This window comes from Rhineura floridana, chromosome 7 (assembly GCF_030035675.1).
Source record: "Rhineura floridana isolate rRhiFlo1 chromosome 7, rRhiFlo1.hap2, whole genome shotgun sequence".
Classification (NCBI taxonomy): domain Eukaryota; kingdom Metazoa; phylum Chordata; class Lepidosauria; order Squamata; family Rhineuridae; genus Rhineura; species Rhineura floridana.
Window position 1 is genome coordinate 124,446,351 of NC_084486.1, and position 22,356 is coordinate 124,468,706.

General features: G+C 41.7%; 1 protein-coding gene across 7 annotated transcripts in view; it reads left to right on the forward strand.

Annotated features, from left to right (window-relative positions):
• Positions 1-22,356, forward strand: part of RSRC1 (arginine and serine rich coiled-coil 1) — a 355,437-nt gene that overhangs the window by 310,053 nt on the left and 23,028 nt on the right. For 6 of the 7 annotated variants that reach the window (XM_061637162.1, XM_061637160.1, XM_061637161.1 and 3 more), the window contains one exon: positions 136-306. The exons of the other annotated variant lie outside the window; for it this stretch is intronic. In XM_061637162.1, the coding sequence (XP_061493146.1) occupies positions 136-306 (171 nt within the window). The remainder of the gene's footprint in view (positions 1-135; positions 307-22,356) is intronic. 7 annotated transcript variants of the gene reach the window in all.

Sequence of the window (22,356 nt, forward strand, 5' to 3'; positions counted from 1 at the left end):
AGGTAAAGGTGTCCCCGCACTTGTAGTATGAGTCGTTTCCGACTCTTAGGGTGACGTCTTGCAACGTTTACTAGGCAGACCGTATTTATGGGGTAAAATTGCCAGTTCCTTCTCCAGCCTTTCTTTACCCCCCAGCATATGCCGGGTACTCATTTTACCGACCACGGATGGATGGAAGCCTGAGTGGACCTCGACCCCTTTTACCGGAGATTCGACTTCCTCCTTCCTCCTTCCTTTGGAATCGAACTCCGGACGTGAGCAGAGCTTCAGCTGCGTTACCGCTGCTTACCACTATGCTCCACAGAGGTTCTTGAAGCATCCTACCTCACACATATAATACCTGTATTAAACAAATGGCTATCAGACTGTTACTGAACCAAATTTAAAGTTTTGCTATTAACCCAGTCCAATTTAGGGTCTGGCCTGGTTATGGGACTGAATTGGCCTTGGCTACCCTGATGAATGACCTTCATTGGGAGAAGGAAAGGGAGAGTGTGACCCTGTTATTCTTACTTGATCTCTCAGTGGCTTTTGATACCATTGACCATGGTATCCTTCTGAGCCAACTTGGTGAGATGGGTATTGGAGGCACTGATTTACAGTGGTTCCGATCCTATCTCCAGGGCCATTTTCAGACAATAGCATTAGGTGATTGTCTTTTCGCCCCCTGACTGTGCTGTGCTGTAGGGTGGTACCATCTTGTTCCCAATGCTGTTTAGTATCTGTATGAAGTCCTTGGGAGTGGTCATCAGATTTGGGATGAGGTGACAGCAGTATGCTGATGATACCGAGCTCTATTCTGTGTAACATCTGAATCGGGAGAGGCTGTGCAAGCCCTGGACCAGTGCGTGAACTCAGTGGTGGGCAGGATGAGGGCCAATAAATTGAGTCTGAATCCTAAGTCTGAGACTGAGCAAGTTGGAGGCGCTGTAGGTTGGTGGTTCCCGAGTTCTGATAATTGATCAGTTGCCTGCTTTGGATGGGGTCATACTCCCTCTGAAAGAGCAGGTTCATAGTCTGGGGGTGCTCTTGGATCCAACTTGGTCACTAGAGGCCCAGGTGACCTCAGTGACTAGGAGTGCCTTTTACCAGCTTCGGCTGGTAAGACAGCTGCAGCTGTTTCTGGACTGGGATAGCCTGACCATTGTGGTCCATGCACTAGTAAACTCCAGGCTGGATTACTGTAATGCTTTCTATGTAGGGCTGCCCTTGAGGTTGGTCCAGAAGATCTAGCTGGTTGAAAATGCAGCAGTGCAACTGCTCACTGGGGCAGGGTATTGCCAACATGTCATCCCACTGCTGAATTGCACTGGCTGCCCATTAGGTACCAAGACAAGTTCAAAGTTCTGGTTTTGGTGTACAAAGCCTATACAGCTTGGGATCAGGATACCTGAAAGATGATCTTTCCCCTTATATACTCCTGCAGATACCATCTTATCAAGAGATCCATTCCGCACAACGTAGGAAACAGATTTTTCGTGTAATGGCACCTACCCTTTGGAATTCCCTCCCCTTAAATACTAGACAGGTGCCATCTGTGTTATCTTTTCAGCACCTACTAAAGACTTTCCTCTTTCAACAAGCCTTTTAAGTAGAGACCTTATCCCAGTCTGTGTCTGTGTTGGAATTGTTTTTAAAGATGTTTCTAAAGGTTTTTAAAAGGGTGTTTTGTTTTAAGATATTTTAAAGTCTGTTTTTAAGATGTTTTGGAGTGTTTTTAGCATTTTTGTTTGCTGCCCTGGGCTCCTACTGAGGGAAAAGGTGGGATATTAGAAGAAGAAGAAGAAGAAGAAGAAGAAGAAGACAACGACTACGACTTATAAAGTCCTAAACAACTTAGGGTTGGGTTATATGAAAGAATGCCTTCTCTTGTTGACATTTTACACCAAATCCATGGATGAACTGCCCCAGTGGCTTCATATAGTTAAATAGCATGGGAGACATGATAGAACTCTGTGAGATATTATAGCATGATGCCAGGGTAGGAACAGTTGTTCCCCTAAACTGCTGTCTATAACCATGTAGATAAGAGTGGAACCAATGCATCACCATGTCCAAATACTAATAGTAAATACATCCTCTGAGTATGGATCTTTACATCACCAAAATTGAACCATGCATGCATAAGGGGATTGACGCAATGTTTACAGAAGTATAAAGGGGAAAAAACCCTAAGGGAGGCACTCAAATATAGTTCAGTGGACAAGTTGTGCATGGCTGTGGTGGACAGGTGAAAAACCAGAGGGGAAGATGAATAGAATGGAGTATACTGGAGGATCGTGTGACTGGCTGATTAGAGCCCTAGGAAGGATTCCATGTCTGAATATTCTCCTATAAATAAAAGTAGCATGTCTGGGAGAAGGGATAGCTAGACCACCTCTTCCTGATATACTAGCTTTCCTGAGCAGAAAGTGGTACAGTCCCAAGATTGTAGCAGATCAATTTTTTTTAATGCATTTTTCAGGTCTTGTGTTCCCTCAAGTATCCTTCCTGCGTAAGATTTTGCATGGACTTCTCCTGTATAGACAGCACCAATAATTCTGATCAATGATTCCCTTTTTCTTCCAATAGACTTTTCAGGAGACTAGTATATCAAAAGTCTGGAAGAAAGTTACATTTTCGTCTTTTTGTCCATCTATTTTAGTCTTACCAAGAGAGACTCTACAGGACATGTTGAATATAGAAACTGCATTAATTTTAAGTGAGCTGGGTTAATATGTTAGCAGGAGAAACGTATGTGTGTGTTTGTGTGTGTGTGAGAGAGAGAGACAGAGAGAGAGATTTGTTATAGCCACTTTCTGTTTACCATTATCCATGAACATAACTTCAGGAACTTGTACTGAAAAAGTTACCTCACAGCTTTGACTTTTGCATTTGTTCTTTCCTGCAATTCTGTAAGATAAAGGTCATTGGTAGCTTTTACCCACTCTTCACAAACATTAAATAATCTTCTACTTTCACCTGAATTACTTAGTTATTACTTAGTTGTTACTTAAAAAGGGCATTCTCTTTCTAGAGGTTTCTTACAAAGGCCTGAACATAGTTACAGCATTTCTCTTCTGTAAATGGATCATTCATTTATACTGAATAACTCTTTCACCACATAAAGATACTTATTTACAGAACTTAGGGACAGGCATATTACATTATGTGCAACAGTTACAAATTTCCTTATATTTGACACATCTAAAGTGCTAATTCCTACAAATCACCATGTTCAAGGTCATTTAACATTATTCTCTGCAACATGTGAATTGAGTAAATGCTTATTCAACTTGTCTTGAATGTTTTATTAAGCTGTGCATCCTGAGTTAAGAAGAAACATCTACAGATCTAATTTCAAGCTTATGAGCAAATGGACTGAACCACGATGACCTGATCCATCATGATGTCCACCACCAAGAGTAGGTGATAGCCCAAGCAAGGTAGAGATCAGTAGGCCCAGGAACAGAAGGGAAGGTAACAGATGCAAAGGGTAAGCAAAGCAAGGTCAGGACCTTGGATAAGGACCAAGAATAGCTAAGGCAGAAGTTACACCATGGTTTCTTAGCGCAAATGGAAGAGATGCAAGCCTCGCCCCCTGAATGCTGGACTTGGCCAGTTAAAGGGTTGGTATGTTTTTCTAGACAGTGGAGTTTCAAGCCCTGAGGACTCTTTTGAGGAATGCTCCTTTGTGGTCTCCTGATCCAGTGTTCAGAATTTAGTAGTGGAGGTTTTTCCTCAGGATTCAGGGCATGAGTTGTGGGCTCAGATGCCAGCAGATTCACATGAGAAGGACTGGGTAGTGGATTCAGCTCCTCCTCTACTGTTGTGGAATGATCTGCATTCCTGGTCCAGGTTCATAATACCTGAATGTCTTAAATAAGCTCTGTAATTGAGCTCAGTGGATTTACTTTGCTATCCAGCTTCTCCAATATATGTTCGACTAAAGAAAAGTAGAAGAAACTGAGTAGTGGCCGTGCCTTGTCTTGTATATACTACCTTTAATTTCATTCTTATCCACTTACCTTTTAGACTAGACTTTTGAGATGCGGTTCACCTTAACAGTATCCAGATCAGGGTTAGCCAATGTGATGTCATCCAGATGTTGTTCGAGTACAACTCCCATCAGCCCCAGCCAGAATGGCCAATGATTACAGATTGTGGGAGTTATGTTGTTGTTATGTGCCTTCAAGTCGATTACAACTTATGACGACCCTATCAATCAGCGACCTCCAAAAGCATCTGTCATGAACCACCCTGTTCAGATCTTGTAAGTTCAGGTTTGTGCCTTCCTTTATAGAATCAATCCATCTCTTGTTTGGCCTTCCTCTTTTTCTGCTCCCTTCGAGTGACATTTCCGGTTTAATTTGTCCTAACACGCAATGATTTGTCTTTTTCACAGTCCATGGTATGTACAAAGCTCTTCTCCAATACTACGTTTCAGTTGATTTTTCCCTTATCCGCTTTTTTCACTGTCCAACTTTCACATCCATACATCGAGATCGGGAATACCATGGTCTGAATGATCCTGACTTTAGGGTTTAGTGATACATGCCCTCCCCCGTCCTAGCCTTCTTCTGATTTCTTGACTATTGTCTCCATTTTGGTTAATGACTACGCTGAGGTATTGATAATCCTTGACAAGGTCAATGTCCTCATTGTCAACTTTAAAGTTACATAAATCTTCTCTTGTCGACAATCCCCTGCTGCTTGTTATCTAGCTGAGATTCTTGCTCAGCCAAGACAGCAAAGATAAAACAACTAAGCTCCGAGAAAGAAATAGCTCCTTGACAGGCTGCATTCTGCTGTGCTCCTTCCTCAAGCCTTAACCCTTTGTGTAGATTGTGGAAATCACGGACAAACTAACCTTAAAACCCTTGGAGTGTATAAATATGTGGATACATACGCCTCAGTGAACTTTATGATTAATGGCACTTTGAGACTACCACGCCAGGTGCGGGAATTGACTGAGCCCAGTGTTAGCCATTACTGGAGTTACTCGGGGGCTTAAAGATACAGGCAACAAGAAATCCAAGGGCTTCTGGCTTCTCAACAAACGTTTACAAGAAAATTTATCGTTGAAGCAATTGCAGATATGGTGCTAACGAGATCGGGATACCAGTCCCTGGGTATTCCTCTTTTCCAGATACCCCCCTCAAATAAGTATGATACACAAATGAAAATTATTCAATTCTTTGCAGAGACGAAGAGGGTGTTGAGTAAGGAGGAGGACCATGCCAGTTTAGACTGGTCTATAGACACCAAGAACAATTTGGTAGATTACAGAACTGGAGATGGATCATCCCCTCCCGGTCAGACATTCTAAGGATGCCAGATGCAATTATGCTGGACTTTGTTTTACCCAGCTGATTAACAGATTAGATCTGGTGATACTGAATGGGACAGTGGTAGGTGCTTGTGTGGAGAATTCACCTGTATCAAGCCCTTGGGGGCATCTATGATCAATTATTTTGTTGTCTCACACAGCCTCCTAACAGGTGTACTCAGTTATTGTGTGGGGTCGAGAGGGGATAGTGACCATCTACCCTTATTACTTTCCCTCAATTTGGGATATCAGTCACTCCATGTAACTTGTGAGCCTATGTTAAATCTAGACGTGGAACAAAGATTTTTGCGTGTTAAATGGTCCCCTAAGTTAGCGACTAATTTAACAAATTTCTTGTATTCTACTGGCTCCCTCACTTTATGCGAGTCTTTATTATCCACCAAAGTGCCTGAGTCAGTTGTAGATCTCTTTCAGGAGATGATAAACTCTTTCGATACTCAACTAACTGCTGAAAGACAAAAAAGGCTACTCTGCTCCTCATATGGTTCCAAATCCTGGTTTGACCAGGATTGTATTAATTTAAAGAATTCCCTTCTGGATAAATACAGATATTACAGAAGTCTAGATCTAAATTTTATCCCTGCAGATTATTTTGAGCTAAAAAAAAAGTTATAAGGCCACAATAAAGCAAAAAAAGAAATTGGCACAAAGAGAAGCGTGGCAAAACTTAATAAACGCCGCCAGAACAAAAGACACGTCTACATTTTGGAGACTGGTCTCTAGAGGATGCCGACCTAATTCCGTTAGTTTGGATTTCTACATCTCCCCTTGTGTGCGGGAAGCCCACTTTAGATCTATCTTCATGAAGGGATACTGCACTCCGTTTTCAGATTGGGAGGATATTAATACTCTTCCAATTTGGCCCCCACTGTCAATCTCTGAAACCACCACTCTTCTCAACAACCTCAAATTGGGCAAGGCACCCGGGGCTGATAATATCCCCCCGGAACTTTTAAAGGATAATATAGAGTGGTGGGTGCCAATCTTAGCTGGCCTATTTACTTCTATCAATCAATCAGGGTACATCCCGGAGGACTGGAGACTAGCAATTATAATCCCTATTTTTAAAAAAGGGAACAGAACTGACCCGGCAAATTAGCGCCCGATCAGTCTGCTGAGCATCATTAGCAAACTGTATGCATCTCATCTTCTGGAGAAATTAACAGATTGAATGGAGGCCGAAAACACTTTAGTGGACGAACAAGCTGGCTTTAGAACTGGGCGTTCCACAATAGATCAGTGTTTGGTGCTACAACACTTGGTGGACAAGTATTCTTCAAGACCCAGGGGATCCCTCTATGCTGCAGTTATAGATTTCAAGGCAGCCTTCGACCTGATCCCCAGGGATAGGCTATGGAGAAAATTAAGGAAGTCCAATATCGACAAACGTCTTCTAATTCTTATCCGCACTTTATATGAAAACACCTATCTGAAGGTGAGATGCAATCGCAATGGCCATCTGACCGCATTGGTTCCAACTACCAATGGAGTCAAACAGGGATGCGTACTTGCCCCCACTCTTTTTAATGTTTATATTAACTCTTTAATTGCCTCCATAGCAACTGTAAATTCTCACCCCCCTAAATTGGCCAATAGATCTTTATCTGCCCTACTTTATGCTGATGACGCCGTTCTTTTATCTTTAACTTCTGTGGGTCTTCGGCGTCTTCTGGGAGCGTTATCTGCTTATTGTAAGGAGGAAAACTTTGAAGTTAACCATGATAAATCGTGGTCTTTACCCGTAGAAGGCCTAACTATCATTGGCAGTTAAACGGACACCAAATCGAACAGGTCCCGGCCTTTATTTAGGAATATTGTTCCATTCTTCCGGATCATGGCCTCCGCACATGAACTACGCGGCTGAGAATGCAATTAGAAGTGCGAATGCAGTACTTACCTTTTTCTTTTCTAAAGGTGGGCAGTACATTCCCTCGGCCCTACAGGTATTTAATGCTAAGGTTCTTCACCAATTGCTGTACGGCGCCCAGCTTTGTTTACAGGGTAATTATTCTGTATTTGAGAGTATTCAATCCAAATTCTCCAAAAGTATTCTCAGTGTTCCTAAGTGTGTCCCTAACGTGATGCTACGCCTGGAGCTAGGGACACTTCTGGTAGAAACGCGTGCATGGATCCATAGATTTAATCTGTCGCTGAAATTGTTATTTGCTCCCCTAGGGCTCGCTCCACTAATTTTGATCGACACTTTCCAATCACACTGGCAAATCGCTGTAATTAAAAAATTGCATTTGATAGGCCTATCAAAGCCGGCGGTGATAGGCCTGGGCTATTACAAGGCCAAGGAAGCCATACGCCAACGTCTTTATGACATTGAGTTACAAAATAATCTGAGCTATGTGGCTGCATACTCATCCTACTGGTTTAGTGTGAGATCTTTAGTGCCTGCGGATTATTTAACTAAACTGACCATTATTAAGTATAGGAGATCATTCACACTGGCGCGTTTCAACGTACTTCCTTCAGCGCTTCTGGAAGGAAGGTATAAGAAAATCCCTTATCTTGATCGGGTGTGCATCTGTGAGGATGACGCAGTGAAAACTATTGACCATGTTTTACTCCAGTGCCCGCTGTATTCTGATCTTCGTGATCTCTTTATTGCCCCTTGTTTGACCAAAACGCCAAGAGCCTTAGACACACCACACACTCGCAGTTTACTCAAGGACAAATGCCATGAGGTTACAGAACTGATAGCGAAATTTTGCGCAGCTGCTATTGCTCGCTGGAAGGTTTTAGTTAAAGATTTTAAAACTCCTTTTTAACTTATGATCAGTTTTTATTCTGTAAACATCAATTATATGCAAATTGTTTTGTGCTGTTTCTGCTGGTCTATGACCAAAATAAACAATTCATTAATTCATTCTCTTGTCATTACTTTAGTCTTTCATCAGCATTCGTTTCAAATCATTACTGGTTTCTGCTAGTAGTATGGTATCGTCTGCATATTTCTCCCTCCAATTTTCACACCTCCTTCATCTTGGTCCAATCCTGCTTTCCATATCTTATGTTCTGCATATAGATTAAACAAATAGGGTGATAAAATGCATCCCTGTCTCACACCCTTTCCGATGGGGAACCAATCAGTTTCTCCATATTCTGTCCTTACAGTAGCCTCTTGTCCAGGGTATAGGTTGCTCATCAGGACAATCAGATGCTGTGGCACCCCCATTTCTTTTAAAGCATTCCATAGTTTTTCATGATGTACACAGTCAAAGGCTTTGCTGTAATCTCTAAAGCACAGGGTGATTTCCTTCAGAAATTCCTTGGTCCCGTTCCATTATCCAATGTATGTTTGCGATATGATATCTGGTTCCTCTTCCCTTTCTAAATCCACCTTGGACGTCTGGCATTTCTCGCTCCGTATTTGGTAAAAGCCTTTGTTATAGAATCTTGAGCATTACTTTACTTGCATGAGATATTAAGGCAATAGTTCGATATTCCCTGGGATCCCCTTTCTTTGGAATTGGGATGTATATTGAATGCTTCCAGTCTGTGGGCCATTGTTTAGTTTTCCATATTTCTTGACAGATTTTTGTCAAAATTTGGACAGATTCAGTCTCAGTAGCTTGTAGCAACTCTATTGGTATGCCATCTATTCCTGGTGATTTGTTTCTTCCAAGTATTTTAAGAGCAGCTTTCACCTCGCATTCTAAAATTTCTGGTTCTTCATCATACGGTTCCTCCGTGAATGAATCTGTCATCCTGGCATCTCTTTTATAGAGTTCTTGAGTGTATTGCTTCCATCTTCCTTTTATTTCATCTCGGTCAGTCAGTGTGTTCCCCTGTTGATTATTCAACATCCCTACTCTTGTTTTAGATTTCCCTTGGTCTAGACTCCTGATGGCATTGCTCTTAGCTTCTTCAACCCTCTCAAACCCCCTCACTAGGTTAAGGTGTGCATCCTAGAAGGGGTCAACATCCCTACTTTTGGTTTAAATTTCCCTTTAATTTCTCTAATCGTTTGGAACAGGGCTCTTGTTCTACCCTTTTTGTTGTCCTGTTCTATTTCTAGGCAGTAATTATTGTGATAGTTCTCTTTGTCCCTACCTACTAGTAGGTGTATTGTTGCATTTAGGGTTCTCACTGTGTTTCTATCTCCTCTTGCTTTTGCTTGCCTTCTCTCTTTAACCATTTTAAGAGTTTGTTCAGTCATCCATTGAGGTCTTTCTTTTTAACAAGAGGTATTGTGTTTTTGCATTCTTCCCTGATAATGTCTCTGACTTCACTCCATAGTTCTTCTCTGTCAAGTAAGTTGAAAGCCTCAAACCTGTTCTTTATTTGATCTTTATATTCTTCTGGGATGTTATTTAAATTGTATTTTGGCATTATGATTGCTTTGTTGTTCTTCTTTAGCTTTACTCTGAGTTTTGATACGACCAGTTCATGATCTGTACAGCAGTCTGCTCCTGGTGGTTCTCCATCTTCTGCTACCAATTATATAATCAATTTGATTCCTATAATGTACAGCTGTCTTTTTGGTTGCTCAAAAAATGTGTTTGCAAGAAACAAATCATTGGCTTCACAGAATTCAATAAGTCTTTCTCCTGCTTCATTTCTGTCTCTTAAGCCCCATTACCCCACAATTCCTAGTTCCCTACTTTTGCATTCCAGTCCCCCATGATTATCAGCACATCTTGTTTTGTGTGTGATCAATTTCTTCCTGTACTTCTGCGTAAAATCTCTCTGATTCCTCTTCTTCTGTGTTTGCTGTTGGAGCGTAGACTTGCATGATGGTTATGTTAATAGGTTTCCCGTTTATTCTCATTGATATCACTCGCTCAGACCTTGCGTTGTAGCTCCTAATTGCTTTTGCTACATCCCTTCTCACTATTAAAGCAACCGCCTGTCTTCTTAATTTCTCATTTCCTGCAGAAAATATTTTCTAGTTGCCTAATTGAAAATGTCCCATTCCTGTCTATTTTAGTTCACTCACACCAAGTATTGTGATGTTGATAGGTTCCATTTCTTGCTTGACAATTTCTAACTTTCCCTGGTAAATGCTTCTCACATTCCATGTTCCTATTGTGTGCGTCGTACAACTCCAGACTCTCCTTTCGCATCTGTGCACATCATCCTCTGGGCTTCCTTTCAGCATTGACCCAGCTGCGTCATTAGTCACAGCGCTACTCGTACTTGTCCTTTGTTCTTCCCCAGTAGCTCGGTGAGTGCCTTCTGACTTGGGGGTCTCATCTTCCAGCACTATCTCGTGTTGCATTTTGGATACTCTGTTCATAGGGTTTTTGTGGTAAGAGGTATTCAGAGGTGGTTTACCATTGCCTTCCTCTGAGTTTGGATGCATCTTCATCTGGTGTCTCAGCTTTGACCATTCCGCCTTGGGTTCCCCTGCTAGGAGTCTAGCCTCTTGGTCTAGACTCCTGACGGCATTGCTCTCAGCTTCTTCAACACTCTCAAACCCCCTCACCACATTAAGGGGTGTATTCTAGAGCGGGTGTGGGAGTTATAGTCCAACAGTATCTGAGAGGGCACCTCACTGGCTTCCTCTGATTTAAATTGTGCCTACGTTTAGCAAGATTATGGTGTCATTTTACTTCACACTTCTAATACTTACAGCTCATATTATTCCGTAGTTTAGTTAACATTGAAAACAAGACATAACTTGCTACCGGAGGATTCAATTGCATCAGGTCATGCCATGTGACACACAGCTGTAATAACTTAGAGTGCTGTACTTCATGATAAGAAAATATATTTAGATGCCCTTAAGTTCATTAGAGATTGCCAAAGGTCGCACTTTATGTTCCGTTAATTTTATTGAAGTTCGTTGTTATGGCAGTGACCTGAACCCTGGCTGTGTGGCCTTTAACACATAGTGTATATATATTCTGCAATAAATTCAATTTTAATTTTAGATAACATATGGTTAAGTTATTGCTTCATTAATCAAAATCAGTTGATCCACTGTAAACCTGAACTGAAGTATTTAACTTTGAATGAGAGCAAGCTCAAACATTTAGAAATTCCCATATGATATTGTGCAAATTAAATGTGTATATGGCTCCACTATGCAAACAGCAGAATTTCAAACTGTTCAATTAATGCCTAACAAATGACATATTTTTAAGCAATATCTGAGAGCCTCCAACTACACCCTTTATGTCCCTGGAGAGTGTAGATGTTGCCTCATTAGGCTGACATAACCACCTGGTGTTGAATTTCCAGTGTCTAGAGAATTTGAAACATCTGGTACATACTAAGATTTCTTGTTATGTGTATTTCATCTTTTATTGTAATTTTATGACATAAATGGATTAATTACTATGGTATACGTTATTAGAGATTTAACTAAATATAGAGACAACATAAAGAACGCGGGTGCACACAAAAAAATCAGTATCTCAAGAAGTGCAGCATTTATACTGGTCAAGAGTCTTGTTGATATTCTGTGGCAACATTTTTGTTAATGGTTAATTATGGATTATGGCAACCAGAAATTATTAATTGCATGTAAATATGTAAATTATAGTCTTAACCTGTTTTTCATTTTTTTAATGTTAAGATCTTTTCTTAAAAAGAGAAGGAAATAAACGGATCCCTTCCTGCAAACTTTACCCTGACCTGTTGCTAATTAGAATATATGTTCTTATGTACTTTTTTAATTTGTCCCTCATATAATAACAGACTTCAAAAATAATAAACCACTTTGCAAAAACTATCACCACTACTACTAAGTGGTATACATAAAACAAAATAAATGAATTATTGGCAGTTTTATAGTTTCTTCCTCGTCCTTCCCCCACCCCTTCTCTGCTTTTCAAAACTTCCTTTAATGTACCTACTCTTCCCAGTGCTGTAATTTTGCAATATTGCCAAACTGAAGCTATTTGGAGTCTGGTGATATTTCTTTAGTGTATTATAGATGTCAGGTTCATACTCGTTCAGACATTGGGGGGGGGAGAATTAACAGGAGATCATCAAGAATGAAAAGAAATCTGTTATGTGATGCCTTGGGGTATTTCTTGTATGGTAGAATGTGCTGGGGATAGATGGGTACTGACTGAGGGGGAGAGAGAGGTTGGGAAATTGATAGTTGAACAGAGGAATATCTAGAATTATTCTTTTTCTCTCCAAATAACCTCAATATTTCTACAACAAAGGCTACTGAGATTGATTCTGTCCAAATTTTGACAAAAATCTGTCAAGAAATATGGAAAACTAAACAATGGCCCACAGACTGGAAGCTTTTGATAAACATCCCAATTCCAAAGAAAGGGGATCCCAGGGAATGCAGTAATTATCGAACTATTGCCTTAATATCCCATGCAAGTAAAGTAATGCTCAAGATTCTATAACAAAGGCTCTTACCATATATGGAGCGAGAAATGCCAGACATCGGAGCTGGATTTAGAAAGGGAAGAGGCACCAGAGATCATATCACAAACATACATTGGATAATGGAACGGAGCAAGGAATCACCCTGTGATTTATAGATTACAGCAAAGCCTTTGACTGTGTAGATCATGAAAAACGATGGAATGCTTTAAAAGAAATGGGGGTGCCACAGCATCTGATTGTCCTGATGCACAACCTATACTCTGGACAAGAGGCTACTGTAAGAATTGGTTCCCCATCAGAAAGGGTGTGAGACAGGGATGCATTTTATCACCCTATTTGTTTTAATCTATACGCAGAAGATACCATACGGAAAGCAGAATTGGACCAAGATGAAGGAGGTGTGAAAATTGGAGGGAGAAATATCAATAATTTAAGATATGCAGATGATACTATACTACTAGCAGAAACCAGTAATAATTTGAAATGAATAGTGAGGAAAGTTAAAGAAGAAAACACAAAAGCAGGACTACAGCTGAACGTCAAAAAGAGTAAAGTAATGAAACAGAAGATTTATATAACTTTAAAGTTGACAATGAGGACATTGGACTTGTCAAGGATTATCAATACCTCGGCACAGTCATTAACCAAAATGGAGACAATAGTCAAGAAATCAGAAGAAGGCTAGGACTGGGGAGGGCAGCTGTGAGAGAACTAGAAAAGGTCCTCAAATGCAAAGATGTATCACTGAACACTAAAGTCAAGATCATTTAGACCATGGTATTCCCGATCTCTATGTATGGATGTGAAAGTTGGACAGTGAAAAAAGCGGAAAAGGGAAAAATCAACTCATTTGAAATGTGGTGTTAGAGAAGAGCTTTGCAGATACCATGGACTGCAAAAACGACAAATAATTGGGTGTTAGAACAAATTAAACCAGAACTATCACTAGAAGCTAAAATGATGAAACTGAGATTATCATACTTTGGACACATAATGAGAAGACATGATTCAGTAGAAAAGACAATAATGCTGGGGAAAAGAGTAGAAAAAGAGGAAGGCCAAACAAGAGATGGATTGATTCCATAAAGGAAGCCACAGACCTGAATTTACAAGATCTGAACAGGGTGGTTCATGACAGATGTTGTTGGAGGTTGCTGATTCATAGGGTCGCCATAAGTCGTAGTTGATTTGAAGGCACATAACAACAACAGAACCCCAACATACCTGTGAAATTTCACAGGTTGTTTCATTATTGTGTCTTGCAATTTCTAATATAGATCAGAATCTCCAACTCAACCAATAAACATGCAAATAATTAATCTGAAGTCTGAGGTCTAATACTTCAGCTCTAAATTGAATTTGTGGTGTGCTTGAAAGGCTTTTAGCCATGAATGTGCTGTATAGCCCAGGATGCAAATTACTCATCTGTGTTATGTATAAAATGGGAGGAGGAATCAGAGTCGATAAAGGGTTGATGTGTTTAAGAATGTGTTCAGGATTGAATGAAAGGGAACATAGCATTTCTGTTTTCTTGCTTTTGTTGTGTAGGTCTGATTAAACACTACTTGTTATGCTCTTTGCCAAATGTATTGTAGTGCTTGTATATCAATTTTTAGAGTAACACTCATGTATTACTTGATTTGTGACAGACTTGCCAAAATGGTGGGCTACCACTATTTTACTATATTGACAATAGAATGACTGAGGTTGGATTGGAAATAAAAGTTGAAACGTCACATTGTCTTTAGATGTTACAAAGGGGGAGAGGCTGCTATCTTTAATTTATTGACTCATGGAGTTGCTGTCTGATCATAGATTGTGTAAGACAAAGGGACAAAGTTTAATGAGCTGATCTGATATAAATAATTCACCAACTGCAATTTCATCAGTATAAAAATCGCCATTTTTTTGGTGAGGCATTAAAATGTGCTTATATTTTAATTGCCAAAGAGACCTCATTTTTTCAGTACCTTCCAATTTTTATAAGTTAGTGTGTTTCTAACATGTCTAGATGTGAGATTGTTTGTATAATAATATTGCGAAGCTAAAGTTCTAAGAAGGAAAAAAGAGGAAAAAACCTCTGGAATGGCAATCTGTCAAGAAACCTCTGCTCTTCGTTAAATGCTGTTTTCATTTTAACCATTGTAAAAATGAGAAGTGTCCTTAATATTGAGTTCTATTGATCAGAAAAGGTCAGGGGTAAGCTCTATATTGCATGTACCTCCATTACAGAATAACCAGCTAACTTAACCAAAATGTTCTGCTGTGTGAAGACAATTTTTCTTCATTTTATACTAAAGGAATAACAGTCATGGAGTTTGCCCTGCTGCTTCATAGCTTTAGGATAAGGCTATCAGTGGCTACTAGCTACGATAGCTATGTTCTGCCTTCATGCCCCTGAATACCAGTTGCTGGGAACTGCAATGTCCCATAGGCATTTGTTGGCCACTGTGAGAACAGGATCCTAGACTAGATAAGCCTTTGGCCTGATCCAGCAGGGTTCTCTTATGTCCTTATGTTCCTCTACTAGACATTAATGGAAATGAGGAAACTTGGGTCTGCACTGATTGACATGAGAGAAGAATTTCACCCACAATTTTAGTGGTTCTTTTTTTTAAAAGGCTACCAAAGTACCTTATTTTGCAATAATATTGATGGTCACAAACTAAGAATTTAGGAGTAGTTTGAAATACACCGCTTCAGAAAATCTGAAATAATTGCTGTCAGTCTAAAAGGATATGATTTCAGAGTTGGATTATTTACAACATTTTCTTCACAGACCTAGTATAGCAAAGTCATAAATCTGTTTGCGAAATTACATCTGGCTTTGGAAGTACTGCAGTCTTACCAATTTAGCATTGGCTTGATTGCAAGGTCAAAATTGAAAATGGGCTGTGAAAGAGATTCTGTGTTAAAACACTGTTATCATTGATGATTAGCAGAAACTGCAAGGGGCACCCGCAGCTACCTCACAAGATGAAAACATAAATCCATATTATTAGTTTGATATATTTTCAAGGGTTTTTCAAGCTGAAATGCCTTTAAGAGTCTACAGATGTTCTTCAGCTGCTTTATTGTCAGTTAGCATCAGAGAACTGTCTGGAATCTCTGATTATTTGTTCATGAACATTTCTAATACAGCCCTTATCCTTCTAAGTTAGATATGCCATTATATGTACTTTCTGGCATGTTTGTCTTCCTTGTGTCATTATCGTAATACAGTGGAATTTCTAATAAATAGAGCCCAAGATAATTAGTTATGGAAATAACATCCCATGTCATTAAAGTACATAAATAAGTTGCTTAAACTCATCTTAAATATTTAGGTGAATTATATAAACAGATATCAGCAATACCTTGAGCAAGTTATGGGTTTCATTTTAATTCATAGTTCTTGAGAGAAGGTTTTAAATATTTTATAATTAGCTGGAAGATTATTATTTTTAATAATACTGGAGTACATCTCTACAAAAGCAACAAACATTATGGGTTGGTTCCTATGAGCTGTGACTGGAATTCAGCTCCTAGAAAGGGCTTCCATGCGTCCTTGCTCCCACTGCAGTCCTCTATACCCATCTTCCCTTTCTACAGTTTTTATATATTGAATGAACCAGTGGCTTTTGAATAAAAGTTCTGTGTACATATATGTTTGTCTCTTTCATTCATGCCAGCATGAAATACCTGTAGAATGAAATCTGTCATGGCTATAAATACTTCATTTAAATTTCTGAGGGTTTGGCTTTAAATTTCCATTTATTTTCCCTGTTTGGTCTATTGAGGTTTTCATTTGTCAAACTTGTTAGCTCTTGGGTATTAGTTACGCAAATATTGATGTGCAGCTTTGGCCTGTTAGCTATCAATTGAAATCAGAAAATCAATGGTCTTAATAGTTCCTTATTACACAGTTGATGCATTTGCAAGGCTGAGTTGAGTACTGTCAGTGAATAATCAATTCAGTCAGAAACTATTACCTGATCACTGCCAGAAACGGTTTCCTATAAATACAACAATACATTATGTGAGTGCAACACCCTGTAGTGTATTTAAAAGAGAAGAACAAAATCAGATCTGTCATTCTAATATTTTCTCAAAACTAGTGGAAAAATAACATTCTTAACATTAAAAGGGTAATCTAAAGCTATACACTGCCCACTGAGTGAAGTAGATAGTTTCCTTTGATTCAGATTGCAGTTTGCTTGTGGTGGACAGGTAATGTGAGGGTTCCATTGCAAGCACAGATTGTAGTTAATGTAACATTGCAGTCCTTCCAAAGGGAGGATCGCTGATAGCATGCCCAACTATCATAGAGTCATACATGACCCATTTGCCATTCCAGACAAACACAATCACACACAGTCACATAGTCTGATACACAATCCATCCTCTCTCTTTACCTGTGGTTGGCCCTCCGCCATCCATTAACAGTAGCAAGTTAGTCATTATTTGCACAAGGGAAGGTCTATATGCCCATCCCATATATGCATCCATCCTGCAATTCCTCCTCTCTTTAGGGCTGAAGCCTGTTGATTATTCATGTTCTGAGTACCAATAACTTTCTATCAAGACAATATCTCTTTGCTTCAATAAGACAAAAACGTGGACTGCTTTTGTTAACAATTGTTTGGAATTAAGAAGTTTGAAACATGCAGGTTACTATGCATTTGACCGGTTTTACACATAAATGTTTAGCCCTCAAACTCCTTTGGTTTAGTACCTGCTCAGAAATATTGAAAGGTGTGGATGCACTTACTGGAAGTATTCCAAAACTGATTCCTGGTGATGGTGTCATTGCTATTTAATACTTTTCAATCACCTGTATGTGCACTACATAACATTTAAAAATCATCATGGGTCTTGCCCACAAGCCTACAGTCTTTTTACACACGCTATGCCACTTTATCCTGCCCTCCCTGTTAGAGGGGTCAGAGTCTGGTCATGCCCATAGATTGTAGGAGTAACAAAGATTGACAAATAAAAAGTCTCTGATTGTTGTGTGTTACTGTCAGTCTTGCAGAAGATGAATATTGCGGGCATTGAGGTAAAATAATAATATCATAATGAGTTCACCAATTATTTATTAATGCTGCTCCATTTGCATGCTTTAATGACATACAGATTAGTTTAGTTCATTAAAAAATGTTTGTAACTTATGAGTAGTTGATGACCTGGGGTGAGGGTCGACATCTTTGAAAAGCTACTCTTTTATAAACTGGATTACAATTACTTCTGTTGCAGTTCTCACAATCCATTCATAGTCCATCCTTTTCGACCTATTGAATCACTCTGGCATTTATAAATAAGCAATTATTCTGTGAATTAAAAACTTGCACATCTTTTGTAAATGTAATAAAAATGTTCTTGCTCCGTTTTAGCTGTCCCACAAACCCATCATATGCTAAGAGCAAACTACTTTCTTAAAAATTCCCTTAAGATAAGAATGAGAAACCTTTTTCTACACAAAGGCCACATTCCTTCATGACTAACCTCCTGGGAGCTAAATGCAAATGGTGCATGGAGATACTTCTCTTTAATTCATATACATGCACACATTTGCACTCATCCACTTATAGCACCCACACACATCCATTATCTCTCTGTCTCTTATGCACAAGTGTACATGCACATGCACATTCACTTTCCACCACACACAATTAGGCTTGAAGAAAGCTTTGGATCCCCCCCCAAAGCCTAATTGCTAAGGAGGGGAACTTCTTGAAGATTGCAGCTGATAGGAAGGGGTTAATCCCTCCCTCCCCAGCTGCAATCTCAACATGCATTTCCATAGGAAGTGGCCATCACTGTGGGGATAGTTCCACCTATCGTGCGAAGGCAAGAATGTTTTTGAAGTCAAGACTAGGGGCGTCATGCCCCTCCCACTCTCCAGTTCATTCTTGCCTTCGTACGAACAAGATTGGAATTTAACATAGCATTTAGCTAAGTCTCGTATTTGTCTTTAAATCTTTTCTCTTTTTCTGTGTGTGTTTAGCCTCTGAGGGTTCCCTCAGGGACCGCGGCTGCGGCTTCCTCACCCTTCCCTCAGAGCTATTCAATCCATTTTATTGACTTGATTGGGGGCTCCCTCTGAGACCGCGGCTGCGGCTCTCTTCGTTTTGGTAGTTTTTAGCCCCCACCCCACCCCCGCTCAGTTGTCTCTTTAGCCAGGGGGCTTCCTCAAGGACCGCGGCTGCGGTTCTCCCCTTTTGATCGCTTCTGATCGCTGTTAACCTCCCCCCCCCTGATCGGTTGCCGCGGCTGCGGCTTATCCGATCTCAGCGGGAGCTCGCAGCTGCGGCTCCCGCCGTTAACCTTCTGCCTCAGATCGCCCTTGCAACGTGGCTTAAATCCCACTGAGGGCTTTTCAGACCGCGACTGCGGCTCTCTCTGCGGTGGCGGCCGTTTTCCCCTACCTGTTTTCTCCAGGGATTTTTTGGAGCCGCTACTGCGGGTTTTGGCGGCCGTTTTCCCCTACCTGTTTTCTCCAGGGATTTTTTGGAGCCGCTACTGCGGTTTTTGGCGAGATCGTGCTGGGCAGCCCTTCCCCCAGTTCGCCTCCGACGGCCGCCATTGCTTCTTCCCTCTCTGTCATTTTTTTTCCCGCTCCTTTTTTCCGGGCGCCATTTTTTTTCTTTTCTTTTCTTTTCTTTCAGAATTCGAATTTCCCGCCCTTTTTGTTCCCCTTATTATCGGATACCTCCCCTGCAGACTATCTATCCGTACGTTTGTGTATATGTGCTGCTGACTAATTTACACACGACTGATTTACACACATTACTGTGGCTGTAATCATAGTGGCTGAATTGTATTATCAAGGCTGGAGCTCCAATCCTAGTGGGCTGGATTGTATTATTAAGGCTGGAGCTTTAATCCTAGTGGCTGGATTACATTATCAAGGCTGGAGTTTTAATCCTAGTGGCTGGATTACATTATCAAGGCTGGAGCTTTAATCCTAGTGGCTGGATTACATTATCAAGGCTGGAGCTTTAATATCAGTGGCTGATTTGTATTAAATCTGATTTACATTACATATCCTGCCCCCTATGGGGCCGTGAACAAGCCAAAAAACCCAGCCTACAGCACTAATCTGAGTGTGCCTACTCTAAACAGCCTATATTATATTAACGCTGATACCTCTGTGCATTCTGCCCCCTCCGTGGCAGTGCATTCGCCATCTGCCAGTGTATCCTACCCCCTCCGTGGTAGTACGCTGTGCCAGTTCGGGTCTTTACATCCTGCCCCCTCCGTGGCAGTGTACTGCACCCAGGTTCATATAAGATGGCAGAACAGCCAGGCATGTCACCATCAACACACATGGTGCCAGATCAGCCAGACATGCCACAGTCAGCCAAGCCACAACATACTAACACGTCTAAGACCAGACATGCCAAAGCACTGGCTAAGACAAAACATCTTTCCAGCCATAGTAAACCAAAGCGCCCTCGTTATGTCTCTGTGCCAACAACCACCACAGCACAGACACACATAAGTGATATTTTCCATTCTCCTGCTACTGCATCTGACGAGGAAGAGTTTGTTGGCTTTCCCCCTCACGGTTCGCCTAACGAACCTACCTCTGGCTTACCGCCTCAGACATCTGTTCCAATAGCCCACCAGGCACATACATCTCACACATCTGGTCTGCAGCTGTCTCCTGATTTCCTCTCTCAACTCCAAGCCATGCTGGCTTATTTCACACGAATGCAGTCACTACCACAGGTTCCTGCCATACCCCCACTCAACATGGACCAACGTGCGTTCCATGCTGCTCATCCTTCCTGCTCACCAGATCCTTTCGATGTAGCCAGAGGCAGATGTACGGACGAAGCCTCGTATGCGGAGGAGTTAACTTTCACTGACCATGTTGAAGGAGACGACTGGAGCGACTATTCAGATCATGAGGAGGATACATCGTATCGCTTGTTCAATACCTCAGATTACCAACCGCTCGCACGTAGGGTACTTCATACCCTTGGTCTCCAGACTGCGCCTTCAACTTCGTCCGCTCCAACTCTCAAAGGGGCCAAGGTCCTCAAATCCCCTGCACCTACTGAACACTACATCCCGGTGCCGGACCCAATTGCCAAATTAGCTTCCGAAGAATGGGCCCACCCACTCAAAGCTCGACGCTTCAAGAACACGGCTGACAGACTTTACGCCCTAGCCCCAGACTTCGCCACCAAGTTAGATGTCCCTGGCATAGACGAACCGATCGCTCGCCTCGTTTCGCGATCTATCTTGCCCAGGGAAGGGGAATCCCACCTAAAAGATACTACTGAACGTCGAATAGACTTCGCCCTCCGCAAGAACCACGAGGCCACTGCCCTATCCATGCGTGCCTCCGCTTCAGCCTCCATTTTCTCCAGAGCATCTATGATGTGGCTGGATGACCTCCTAGAGGATGATAACCCTGATCCTGTCGCCTTCAAAAGAGCACTATTGAAACTACGTAAGACAGCAGACTTTGTGGCCGACGCCACTTTGGATGCCACCCAATTAGGGGCACGAGCCATGACGACTCAAATAGTCGCTCGTCGCACCCTCTGGCTTCGTCACTGGCAAGCTGATTCAGCGGCCAGATTGAACCTGTCCAAGGCTCCTTACTCCGGATCTCTTCTCTTCGGTGAGGAAGCTCTAAAGGCAGTTCTGGTTGATCCAAAAGACGCCCACAAACCGGTTCTAGCCACAGTCAAGAACATCGACCACAGGCCCTTCAGGCGATTTCCCTCCTTTCGTTCTAACCAGCCCTTTCGAGGAACGCGACCAGGAGGACGAGGCCGCGATTTCAGACCCTATGATTCCAACGCATTCAGGGGCTCCTGGAACCGACGCCCCCAGGGCAGAGGTCAGTACCAAGGGCGCAGGGGCAACTCATCGTCCTCATATAGGGGAGGTCCTCGCCTACACAAGTAGTATTAACGCCATCCCCATAGGTGGCAGATTATTTAATTTTGGAGATCGATGGCTGCGCCTTACTACGGTCCCCTGGATCAGGGACCTCTTCACTTATGGCTATACCATAGAGTTCTGGGCAACCCCATCAGACAGATTCCACCCGTCTCCTTGCCCAAGGGCACCAGCCAGGCACAACATCATGCAGACAGCTATACATCACCTCTTGCACATAGCGGCAATAGAGCCAGTTCCCACAACTGAGAGATCGGAAGGGGTGTACTCCCTCCTATTTGCTGTGCCAAAACGAGATTTATCTTGGAGGGCGGTATTGGATCTCAAGTTTGTCAACCGTTTCGTAACATACCGCAGGTTCAAAATGGAATCTCTCCATTCCATTACCGAGAGTCTGCATGAAGGAGACTTCCTGGCTTCTATCGACCTTAAGGAAGCGTATCTCCATGTACCCATTTGCATAGCCCACAGAAAGTTTCTTCGGTTTACCTTTGGCCACCAACATTTTCAATACAGAGCGATGCCATTTGGTCTCTCCTCTGCTCCAAGAGTATTTTCCAAGGTGCTACTCATCCTAGTGGCTTACCTTCGGACCCAAGGGGTTCATATCTACCCATATTTGGATGATCTGCTCATACGGGCCAAATCTGAAGAGCTGGCTCATCATCATTTAATGATCACCCTCAATGTTTTGCAGACCTACGGCTGGCTTGTCAACTTCGACAAAAGCCATCTCCAACCAACCCAACGCCTACTACATCTTGGGGCAATGTTGGACACCCTGCAGGCAATGGTCTTCCTGTCTCCAGATCGCATCA